This window comes from Molossus molossus, unplaced genomic scaffold (assembly GCF_014108415.1).
Source record: "Molossus molossus isolate mMolMol1 unplaced genomic scaffold, mMolMol1.p scaffold_m16_p_2, whole genome shotgun sequence".
In the NCBI taxonomy this organism is placed as follows: Eukaryota; Metazoa; Chordata; class Mammalia; order Chiroptera; family Molossidae; genus Molossus; species Molossus molossus.
The window spans coordinates 48,622,498-48,635,509 of NW_023425355.1; the positions used below are offsets into that span (position 1 = coordinate 48,622,498).

General features: G+C 38.4%; 1 protein-coding gene and 1 non-coding gene across 2 annotated transcripts in view; both read left to right on the forward strand.

Annotated features, from left to right (window-relative positions):
- Positions 1–13,012, forward strand: part of IL13RA1 (interleukin 13 receptor subunit alpha 1) — an 85,174-nt gene that overhangs the window by 25,197 nt on the left and 46,965 nt on the right. Inside the window, exon 4 of the mRNA XM_036270432.1 lies at positions 1,138–1,258. Within this exon, the coding sequence (XP_036126325.1) occupies positions 1,138–1,258 (121 nt within the window). The remainder of the gene's footprint in view (positions 1–1,137; positions 1,259–13,012) is intronic.
- LOC118636790 lies at positions 748–852 on the forward strand. Its single transcript, XR_004960771.1, has one exon. It is a non-coding gene; the product is annotated as a U6 spliceosomal RNA (small nuclear RNA).

A 13,012-nucleotide genomic window follows, 5' to 3' on the forward strand; every position in this document is an offset into this window, starting at 1 on the left:
CTGTAACCATAGGTGGATCACTTAGCCCTTCCTCCCTTGTTTCCTCACCTGTAAACTGGAGATGATGGTACCTACCTAAACAGGACTATTGAAAGGATTACATATGTCAGTATAAGTGAGGCACTTAGAATAATGCCTGGCAAAGAGTATATGCTCTGTATATATTATCTATTAATTTTGTGTTGTCTCTTCGTTGTGCAGAGTCCATCTTCTACCTCCAAACCTTAGCACTATGTGGCGTGTTCTTCAGACCATTCTGTCTACCTGCCTTGCACTGATCAAAAGTATATAAAGAAATATTTATAAAATTTGGTACTGCTAGGAGGCTGGGAGCATGGTTAAAATCAACTTACCTCCCTATTCTCATTTCTTTAAGAGTTTAATAAATAATCTAAAAACAATCTAAGTTATATTATGACAGTACAATGGTTAGTGATGGCTCAGTATAGTAACGCTTCAAGGATCCTGAGGGATAACAGGTTTGCATTTTAAACAGAGGCATTTACTATAGAGACATGATGCCCCAACTCAAAAAGTTTTAACAGTAGGTATTTCAGATCATAAAGGTTTTAAGTTCTTAAAGTCGTAACACACAATAGACAACTACTAAGAATTACATTATGCTTAACTTTCCAAATTGCTTCAGAAAGAATGTTCAGTTTTTAAAACAAGATACGTCAGTATTAATCAAAAGATAAGGAGGTAAATTATAACTCAATAAACTGTTTTTAAAAAGATAGATAGATAATGCTCCCTCCGCATCACATATATTAAAATTGGAACAATACAGAGAAGATTAGCATGGCCCTGCTTAGTGATGACACACAAATTCATGGAAAAAAATGTAGATATACAGGATGTTTATATATTCACATTCATTTAGGAATTCTGTAGTCATTTCTTATGATGAAAATATTATTTGACCTTTCAACTCTCTCTCCAGTTAGGGATATAAGGGGGTGCCTCAATAGTAAAGGTATTTTCTTAGTATTGGGAGGTGAGAGAGAACATTGTGAGCATTTTAGATTTGGGTAAACCAGCATGAAACACACTCATCCTCCCCATGTCCCAGAGTGATTGGCTAGTCTCTGCCTTACAAGGAAAGGAGGGTCCTAAACTCTTGGTTGGGTATTCTAGGTGACCCTGAGTCAGCTGTGACTGAGCTACAATGTGTTTGGCATGACCTGAACTACATGAAGTGCACTTGGCTCCCTGGAAGGAACACAAGTCCTGATACTAACTATACTCTCTATTACTGGTAAGTATGGACAGGAGACTTACAGTGGAAGAACTGATTGTGATGGTGTTGGGAGCCTTTAGTCTAACCTAGTTAAAAAAGAAAAGAACAGCCTGGCTAGTGTGGCTTAGTGGATTAAGCATCGTTGTTCCATGGACTGAGAGGTCCCAGATGGATTTCTGTTCAGGGTACAGGTCCGGGTTGCAGGCTCGATCATCAGTAGGGGGCATGCAGGAGGTAGCCAATAGATGTTTCTGACATCCATGTTTCTATCTCTCCCTTCCTCTCTAAAAAAATCAAGAAAAACATATTTTTAAAAAATCTTTAAAAAGCCCTGGCTGGTTTTGCTCAGCGGTTAGAGTGTCAGCCCATGGACCAATGAGTTGCGGGTTCGAATCTGGTCAAGGGCATGTACATCAGTTGCAGTTCATCCCTGGATCTGGTTGGGGTCATGTGGGAGGCAACCAGTCAATGTGTCCCTCTCACGCTGATGTTTCTCTCTCCCTCCCACTTTATCTGAACAAAAATGGAAAAATATCCCCGGGTGAGGATTAAAAATAAATAAATAAATGAATCTTTTAAAAAAGATAGAGAAAAGAACAGCCTATTCTTTTCAGCACACCCAAGAAGATGGGCAGTTTGCTTGAGCGAGAAATGCATCTGATTTTGGTGTCTACTTTTTTTTTAAACTTAAAAAAATAATTGTAGACCCACAAGATATTGCAAAAAATGCACAAGGAGATCCTGCATACCCTTCACCTAGCTTCTCCCAGTGGTAACATCCTATATAACTAGAGTACAATATCAAAACTGTACAACTGGTATCAGTACAATCCACCAAACTTATTCAACATTTACCAGTGTTAAATACACTCATTTGTGTGTGTGTGATTCTATGCAATTTATCAGATGTATTGACATAGAATCGTTCCATTACCACAAGGATTCCTCAAGTTTCACTTTTATTGCCTTTTATAGAACTCTTTTACACCCCACTCTGCACTCCTCTCCCCTAAGTCTCTAGCCTCTGGCAGCCACTAATCTGTTCATCTCTATAATTTTGTCATTTTTGTTACTGGAATGAAATTATACAGCATATAACTGAGGTTGACCTAAATAAAAACTCTGCATGATACCCTTGAGATCTCTCTATCCAAGTTATGTGTATTAATAGTTCATTCCTTTTTTTTAATCTTTATTGTTGAATGTATTACAGATGTTCCTCATTTTTCCCCCACTGACCCCCTCCTCCCCACTCCTGCCCCCCTCCTGCCTTTTCCCACACTGTGTCTGTGTCCATTGGTTATGCATATAAGTTCTTTGGTTTATTTCATCCCACCCCCCAACCCCCTTCCCTTTGAGGTTTGTAAGTCTAGCAACCACTTGGTACTTCTTAATCCCTTCACCTTTTTCACCCATTCCTCCAACCCTCCTTCCATCTGGCAACCAACAAAATGTTCTCTGTATCTATGAGAATGTTTCTGTTCTCCCTGTTCATTTTGTTTGTAGATTCTGTTGTCGATAGATATGTATTCATTGCCATTCTGTTTGTTCATATATTTTATCTTCTTCTTCAAAAAGACCCTTCAACATTCCATATAATAAGGGTTTGGTGGTGATGAACTCCTTTAACTTTTTCTTGTCTGGGAAACTCTTTATATGGCCATTGATTCTAAATGACAGCTTTGTAGGATAGAGTAATCTTGAGTGTAGGTTCTTGCTTTTCATCACTCTGAATATTTCTTGCCACTCCCTTCTGGCCTTCAAAGTTTCTTTTGAGAAATCAGCTGACAGTCTAATGGGAAATCCCTTATAGGTAACCAACTGCTTTTCTCTTACTGCTTTTAAGATTCTCTCTTTGTCTTGAACCTTTTGCATTTTGATGATGATGTGTCTTGGTGTGGGCCTCTTGGGGTTCATCTTGTTTGGGACTCTCTGTGCTCCCTGGACATGTATGTCTGTTTCCTTCACCAAGTTAGGGAAGTTTTCTGCCATTATTGTTTCAAATAGGTTTTCGATTTCTTGTTCTCTCTTTTCTCCTTCTGGCACCCCCAAGATGCGAATGTTGGCACACTTAAAGTTGTCCCAGAGGTTCTTTACACTATCCTAATTTTGGGGGATTCTTTTTTCTTTTAGCTGTTCTGATTGGGGTTTTTTGCTTCCTTAGATTCCAAACCCATGGTTTGCTTCTTGGCTTTACCTATTCTGCTATTGAATCCGTGTAAATTATTCTTTATTTCAGTTAGTGCCTCCTTCATTTCTGACTGGTCCTTTTTTATGCTCTTGAGGCCCTCACTAAGTTCACTGAGGTTCTCACCAAGTTCATTAAGCATCCTTATAAGCAGTATTTTGAACTCAGCATCTGTTAGGTTGCTTATCTCCATTTTGCTTAGTTCTTTTCCTGAAGATTTTTTCAGTTCTTTCATTTGGGACCTGTTGCTTTGTCTCCTCATTTTGGCTGCCTCCCTGTGTTTGTTTCTATGTATTACTTAACGAGAGGTATGGGGCTATCAGAGACCAGATGCTGCTTGTTTGAAAGAATTTAGGAAAACCTGAAGCAGGATCCAGGACAGGCCAATCCTATGGTTAAGCAACTGGCAACAGCTTGGGTGGGCCTGAAAGTTGGGTGGGGTGGGCCTGAAAGTTGGGTGGGGTGGGCGGGGCCTCAGGGAGTCACCAGGGTGGGGGAACCAGTGTGAGCCAGGTTGCTGGAGTCCCAGATATGGCGGCTGTGTGCTGCCCCAGGGAATGGCTCACCAAAGGAACAAAGGCCTCTGACAGCACATTTATCCAGGAGAAAGTCCCCTCTCCAGTGCCAAACAGCTCAGTTCTTCCCTGTATGTTTTTGGCGCCCCCTTAGCTGCCTCCCCTCCAAGCTTAGAGGGAGTGAGTTTGATAAGTCCGTGTGCGGGCCCATTAAGAGGAGCTGCCAGGGGCTCCAGCCGTGTTAGCCTCCCTGAGCCTCAGTTCCCATTGGTTTTTCCAGCCAGCAGTGATGTGGACTTCTCTTCCTAGCACTGGAACCCTGAGCGGGGCACCTGGTGTGGGACGTGGACCCCTCAGTCCTTAGGGAGGACCTTCCCAGCCGAGGTATCCTCCTGATTTTTGTTCACCACACATGGGTGTGGGACCAGCCCCTCCACCTCCGCCCCTCCTACCAGTCTAGATGCAGCTGTTTCTTTAATTCCATAGTTGTAGGACTTCTATTCGCTTGATTTCAGGCGGCTTTGAATGATGGTTGTTCTGTAGTTTAGTTGTAACTTTGATGTGGTTGTGGAGGACACGATACCATGTTTACCTACGCCTCCATCTTGACCGGAAGTCCAGTTTATTCCTTTTTATTGCTGAGTAGTATTCCATGCTATGGATGTACCAGTTTCTTTAAGCATTAATTTATTGAAGGATTATCTTGGTTGTTTCTAATTTTTTGAATGAAGCCTCTGTAAATATTTTTGAACATTTTATTTCTCTGGAATAAATGCCCAAGAATACAGTTGTTAGATCCTATGGTAATTATGTATTTAGTTTTATAACAAACTGCCAAACTGTTTTCTAGAGTGGCTGTATCATTTTACATTCCCACCAGCAATGTATGAGTCATTGGTGTCTGCCTTGAAAAAGGAAAATCATATTATATTCAGGGTTAAAAAGTAGTTTAGGTCCCCACAAGATAACTTACATTTGATATTTGTTACTATAGCTACAAAATCTGAAAAATTCCTAAGTTGATCTTTAATCATTTTTCTTTAAAGGCTAGAATTATTAGCAACAGGACAAGGAAGAAAGGACTAGGTTAATCAATTCAATAAAACGTTAATTAGCACACATTGTGGGTAAAGAACTAAATGGGCAGCTGAAATAAGAAACATATATCTTTTCTTCTAAAAGCTTAAAATGTAGAGAGGTAGCCCTGTCACTTGGATGCCTCTTATTTATCATTATCTTCTTTTTTAAAATTTATTTTTATTGATTTTTTTTTTAGAGAGAGAGCAGAAGAGAGAGATAGAAACATTGATCAGCTACCTTCTGCATGTCCCCTACTGGGGATTGAGCCCACAACCCGGGCATGTGCTCTGACTGGGAATCAAACCAGGACCTCTCAGTCCATGGGATGATGCTCAATCCACTAAGTCACACTGACTGGCCTGTCTTTATCTATCTCAAACATCACTTCCTCTCCAGAAAGTTTTTCTTGACCTCTCAAGTCTAGCTCTCTGTACCCCATCATCATTGTGTCCCATGGTACCTTGTACTTTCCCATGCCACAGTACTCAGCACATTGTGTTGTCATTTCCTGTTTACTTAGTGCTAGCCCTCTCCAGAGTGCAGTCTCCCCTGAGAGCAGGGACTGTATCTTGTTTACCCCTGTGCCTGACATATGGTAGGTGTTCCATATATAAGTTTTGAATATTTGGTAGGATCCAAAGCAAGGGAACATTTGGGACTGGGGTGAGAATTTAGGAGGGATAAACAACTCATAAACATCATAATTCAGCACTACAAAGGGGATGATTGAGTAGATTTGACTCCATAGAGAATTATTAGTGAAGGAGCCAGAGAACTAAGCCTTAAAAGGAGTAGCCTGCCTCTGATGATGTTGCAGTGTAGTCTGGAGAGAGCTGTTATTACAGGCTTTTAAAAGGTCTTAAAAGTTGACAACATCCTGTGTTTATTGTGCTCTTAACTCCTCTTACTTTCCCTGGAATCCTTATTGGTATAATCACAGGGAAGACCTTTTAAAGAATCCATGTCTATAGAGGGGACAGGGAAAGGAAGGGAAGACGTCTTAAAACTGTCTTATTCCATGGCAGACTATGCAGGAAAGTAACCCAGATATAGGAATTGGGCTGACACTAGAGATAGATTGTGGTCTAGTCCTTGGATTTCTTGTAAGAAAAATAGGGAAGTGCCTTGGGTAATATATTACCACAAACCAAATCTTAGAGCAAATTGCAAAATGATTGCCCTCCTGGGTGAATAACTTACAAAAAACTGGACCAACTAATTTGAAAAAGCATTCTTCGTCCTCTGGGTTAATGCAGTGCCTTGCCAAAACTGACAGCAGACAGTACTTGGACTGCCTTTCGGCCTTGGTGCAGGGCATAATGTCCCATCATTGGAAGTGGCTCAAGAAGTCATCCCAAGAGAGTAGTGGTTCGCTGGCACATGAGGGTGCCGGAATCAGGGATAGCACTTCTTGTCACACACATTCCCAGAATTGGTCAGTAGGGTGGACTTTTGCTAGAGTATAGGCCTGTGCTCTCCAACACAGGAGCCACTAGCTACATGTGACTATTTACATTTTAATTAAAATTGAAGCAAATTAAAACTTCATTACTCAGTCTTTTTTTTTTTTTTTCCAAATGAAACATTTTATTGTAAATAGCTCCTTATAGGTATTCTTCGTGCTTCATTCCCACCCATCCTTGCTTTTTTTTTCTGTTTGATTTTTTTTAAATGATTTATTTCAGCACTAGTATTTCCATGGTGTGTGGTGTTACATTAAAATGACCTCCGTTTCTTTGTGACTTTGGTTCCATGTCTAAGACACATCTGTGTGATCTGCTGAAACTGTTTCCATTACTGATTTTTTTTTCTTTACACAATATATGTTTCTTTTACACAATATATGTCTATAGTTCTTCTGGCTTGACATATACATGTTTCATTCAATGCAGCATATATTGGAGATTTTTACCACAGTCATGTAGGAACTGTCAAATAAGAAACCTTTAATAATGGCTTTAAAATACACAGTTGTAGTCCTGGCTACAGAGTAGTTCTTAGCTTTTGATCTCCCTGTCACTGCTATAAACATTTCTATCATCTTTGAAGATTTAGAAGCACCTGTCTTTTTGGGGTCTTATCTGTGTTTTCGGTTACTCTTTAAGAGGCACCTTGACATCAAGGCCATAGAATAAGGGCAAGAGAGAAAAGAATTTCACATGTGGTTAGTGGCTCCGGTATCAGAAAGCACAGACATTGAATATTTCCATAATCCCAGAAAATTTTGTTGGGCAGTGCTGATATAGATTCTATATCTTCTGCCCTCACTATCCCATAACATATTCTTTTCTGGAACTACATCTCCTGGGTTCAAACCTTGGCTCTCTTCCTTACTAGCAAGTGTGATTTGGGGCAAGTGCCTTCTCTTGAGCTTCAGTTTTAGAAATCTGTAAAACAAGGATAGTAATAATAGTACTACTTTTTAAGGTTGTTGTGAGGGCTATTGTATGAAAAGTGTTTAGAGCCATGCCTAACCATTCACATGTATAAAGTAAGCATTCCATACATGATAGCTGTATTGTTTTGCTTTTTATTTTCAATTTTTTTTTTCCTTCATTGATTTTAGAAAGAGAGGGAGGGAGAAGGAGAGATAGAAACATTGATGACATCGATTGGCTGCCTCCTGCATGCCCCCCACTGGGGATCGGGCCCACAACCTGTGCACGTACCCTGACCGGGAATAGAACCGGTGACCTCTTGGTGCATGGGTCAATGCTCAACCACTGAACCATACCCGCTGGGCAGCTGTATTGTTTTTTATTATTCACCCACTCCTTTGCAGATGTAACCATTACACATTGCTGGCCTCCTTCTCCACCTCACAGGACTAGCACCTAGCCCATACTTCCTCTTTTTCTGCTCTCCCCTAGAGAGATTTTCTCCTATCAAAACCACAAAAGAGACACATGGCTTATTCCTTACCAAGCATTTGGAATTGATTTAGATAACAGTTTAAATCATGTCAAACTGCCAGACTATTTCCCTAATACCCAATCCAAAAATGTAGTGTCATTTTGAAGCCCAGAGCAGTGACTTGTGGCTCTGGAGGGATAGTCTGGCACTGAAGGAGCCTGATCTTAATAGCTATAGACTAGCCATGCCAGTGAATTTTAGGGAATTTCTTACCACATTAATCATCTTCAGAGTTGAGGAAACAGTCTTTAATTTGTCCATTCTCTCCTTATGTTTTCAGCGTGAGTCTATGGAGGATTTCAGTGTGTAAATTTTTAACACGAAGCACCTGAATGCCTTCTTAGGTTATCATCTGATCTTTCACAGGAAGCCCCCCCACCCCCCCCCCCCGCACCACCAAATTGTCTATTCAAAGCCAATATTTCTCATTTCCTTATTTTTTCTAAATTACAACAAAAATTTTAAATTTCATATCTGGGGTCCATGAGAATATGTGAAATACTCATGGTACAAAATTAAAAAAGGAATCTCAAAGATTACCCCTTAGAGGTAATCTAATTATTTGAAACAAAAAATGTTCTACATAGTTTTCTTTAGTTATGTAACAAAAATGTCATAAGTGTCTTGGTTTCTGTTTCTGGCTGTCTATGGAAAACATTCTAGGCCTGTCTGATCTAAAAGCTGGCCAAGGCAATGAGTTTTTAAAAGACTGTTTTCATTTATGAACCATTGGGGCCTACAACTAGAAGAAAAGCTTTATGTACTATTTCTTAAGGGATAAGAACATTTTTTTTATATTGAAGCAGTTTTTTTGCATAGCCTTTGAAGGATTAAATATACTAGATCTAAATTTTTATTTTCTTTTTTTAAATACTTTATTCTCTTGGAGCAGTTTTAGATTTATAACAAAAATTGAGAGGAAGATACAGAGATTTTCCATATACTTCCTGCCCGCACACATGCATAGCCTCCCCTATTATCAATATTCCCCACCAGAGTGATACATTCGTTACCAGTGATAAACTACATTAACACATCATTATCACCCAAAGCCCATATTTTATCTTAGGGCTCACTCTTGCTATGGGTTTGGACACATGTATAGTAAATAATATGCATCCATGATAATAGTATCATGCAGAGTATTTTCACTGCCTTAAACAATTCTTTGTTCTCTGCCTATTCATCCCTTACCCCAACCCTAACCCCTGACAGTTACTGATCTTTTTACTGTCGCCATACTTTGCCTTTTCTAGAATGTCATATTGTTTGAATCATACAGTAGTATGTAGCCTTTTCAGAGTGACTTCTTTTACTTAGTAATATGAATTTAAGTTTCTTCCATGCCTTTACATGGCTTGATAATTCATTTCTTTTTAGGGCTAAATAATGTCCTATTTTCTGGGTGTACCCCAGTTTATTTATCCATTCACCTATTGGAGGACATATTGATTGTTTTCAAACTCTAGCAATGATAGTGTATGTAGGATTTCATGTGGACATAAGTTTTCAACTCCTTTAAGTAAATACTAAGGATTGTGATTGCTGGATTGTATGGTAAGAGTATGTTCAGTTTTTAAGAAACTGCCAAACTGTCTTCCGAATTCTGGATTTTGGCCATTTTGATAAGTGTTTAGTGGTATCTTGTTGCTTTAATTTTTATTTCTCTGATGACCTGATATGGAGCATATTTTCATATGCTTATTTACCATCTGTATATCTTTGGTAAAGTGTCTGTGAAGGTCTTTGGCCCATTTTTTAGTTGAGTTGTTTGTTTCCTTGATAAGGTTTAAGAGTTCTTTGTATATTTTGAAAAACAGTTCTTTAGCTGGTGTGTCGTTTGCAAATATTTTCTGGCATTCTGTGGCTTATTTTCTTGATATTGCCTTTTGCAGGGCAGAACTTTTTAATTTTAATGAAATCTAGCCTATTTATTTATTTTTTAAATTTATTTTTATTACATATGTTTCTCCTTTTTCCCCAATTGACACCTTCCTTCCGACCCCCCACATCATTGTTATCTATGTCCACTGGTTATGCATATATGCATGTAAGTTCTTTGGTTTATTGCTTCTCTCAACCCACCCCCCTCTTCAGAAGTTTGTCAGTCTGAACCATACTCCTTTCTATGTCTCTGGGTCTATTTTATTCATCAGTTTATTTTGTTCATTATATTCCACAAATAAGTGAGATCATGTGATATTTGTCATTCTCTGATTGGCTTATTTCACTTAGCATAATACTCTCCCTCCATCTTGTCTCAAAGTGCTGCTATGAACATGGGGGTACATATATTCTTTCTGATTGGTGTTGCAGGCTTCTGAGGGTATATTCCTAGAAGTGGGATCACTGGGTCAAATAGCAGATCAATTTTTAATTTTCTGGGTTCTCTGTTCTGTCCATTGATCTATATGCCCATTGTTGTGCCAGTACCAGTCTCTTTTCATTACAATGGCTTTGTAGTATAACCTGATATCTGGTATTGTGATCCCTCCTACTTTGTTCTTCTTTTTAAAGAATACTATGGCTATTTAGGATGTTTTTTGGTACCATATAAACTTTTGGAGTTTTTGTTCTAGTTCTGTGAAATATGTCATTGGTATTTTAATGGAGACTGCTTTGAATCTATAGATTGTTTGGAGTAGTATGGACATTATAGTGATGTTAATTCTTCCAATCCAGGAACAATGGATATGCTTCCACTTTTTTATATCTTCCTCTATTTATTTTTGCAATTTTCTGTGATTTTATGGGAATAGGTCCTTTACTTCTTCGGTTAAGTTTATTCCTAGGTGTCTTAGTTCTTTTGCTGCCATGGTAAATGGGATTGTTTTTTAGTTTCTCTTTCTATGTGTTCATTATTGGTGTATAAGAATGCCTTCAAACACCAATCAGAAAGAATATATGTACCCCCATGTTTATAGCAGCACTATTTACAATAGCTAAGATCTGGAAACAGCCCAAGTGTCCATCAGTAGACGAATGGATAACAAAGCTGTGGTACATATACACAATGGAGTACTATGCAGCTGTAAGAAAGAAAGATCTCTTATCCTTTGAGACGACATGGAGGGACCTGGAAAGTATTATCCTAAGCGAAACAAGCCAAGCAGAGAAAGACAAATATCACATGATCTCACTTATTTGTGGAATATAACGAACATAACAGTCTGAGGAACAGGGTAGTCCCAGAGATGTGGAAGTGGGGTACAGACTGACAATCCCCTGAAAAGGGGGTGGGGGGGAGAGCGTATATGTTTGTATGTATGAACAATGGACATGGACAACACAGGTGGGGACAGGGTGGGGAGGGAGGAGGAAGGGGTATTCATGGGTGAAAAAGGGGAAACATCTGTAACAAAATTAAAGTAATTAATTAAAAAAAAATACCCCCCCCAAACAAGAATGCCTTCAACTTATTGATATTAGTTTTGTATCTTGCTACTTTTCCAAATTCATTGATTAAATCTAGTAGATATTTGATGGAGTCTTTAGGGTTTTCTAAGTATAATATCATGTCATCTGCAAATAATGACAGTTTCACTCCTCCTTTCCAATTTGGATCCTGTTTATTTTTTTCTTCATGTCTCATTTCTGTAGCTAAGACTTCAAGAATTCTGTTAAATAAGAGTGGCAAAAGTGGGTGTTCCTGTATTGTTTCTGTTCTTACGGGAAATGCTTTTAGTTTTGCCCATTGAGTATGATGTTGGCTGTAGGTTTTTCATATATGGCCATTATTATGTCAAGATATGATTCCTCTCTTTCCACATTGCTGAGTGATTTTATCAGAAATGGGTGCTGGATTTTGTTGAATGCTTTTCAGCATCTATTGATACATATGATTGAATGGTTTTTATCTTTCATTTTATTTATGTGGTCTATCACATTTATTGATTTGCGAATATTGTAACAGCCTTGAATCCCTCTTGGTCATGGCGAATAACTTTTTAATGTATTGGATGTACTTTTTAATGTAATGGATCCGATTTGCTAATATTATATTAAGGATTTTGGCATCCATGTTCATCGGGGATATTGGCCTGTAGTTTTCTTTCTTTGTGTAGTGTCTTTATCTGGTTTTGAATTAGAATGATGCTGGCCTCATAAAAGGAGTTTGGAAGTCTTCCTTCTTCCTGAATTTTTTGGAATAGTTTGAGGAGAATGGGCATTAGTTCTTTATTAAATGTTCAGTAAAACTCCCCCATGAAACCGTCCGGGCCTGTGGTTTTGTTTGCTGGGAGTTTCTTGATTACATTTTCGATTTGCTTAGTTGTTATTGGTCTGGTCAAGCTTTCTATCTCTTCCTGGTTCAGTTTTTGGAGACTATGTGTTTCTAGAAATTTGTCAATTTTGCCTGGTTTGTCCAATTAATTGACTTATAGTTGTTCATGGTATTTTGAAAAAAATCCTTTGTATTTCTGTGTTGTCAGTTGTTACTTCTCCTCTTTTGTTTCTGATTTTGTTTATTCGGGTCCTCTCCCTTTGTTTCTTGGTGAGTCTAACTAAGGGTCCATCAATCTTGTTTATCTTTTTGAAGAACCAGCTCTTTGTTTCTTTGATCTTTTGAATTGTTTTTCTTTTTTGGTCTTCATGTCGTTTATTTCTGCTCTGACCTTTACTATTTCTCTCCTTCTACTTGCTCTGGGTTTTTCTGTTTGTTTGCTTTCTAGTTCTTTAAATTGTGAGGTTAGTCAGTTAGAAATTTTTCTTTTTCTTGATGTAGGCCTGCAGTGCTATGAACTTCCCTCTCAGGACTGCTTTTGCTGTGCCCCTTAGATTTTAGGTTGTGTGTTCATTTAGTTGGTTTCCAGGAAGTTTTTAATTTCTTCCTTGATCTCCTTGGTAACCCATTTATTGTTTAATAACATGTTATTTAGTCTCAGTGTGTTTGAATGTTTTTGTTGTGATTGATGTCTAATTTCATGCCATTGTGATCTGAGAAGATGCTTAATATGATTTCAATTTTCTTGAACTTGTAGAGACTTAATTTGTGTCCTAACATATGGTCTATCTTTGAGAATGTCCTATGTACACTTGAGAAGAATGTGAATTTTGTAGTTTTGGGGTCTAATTCTC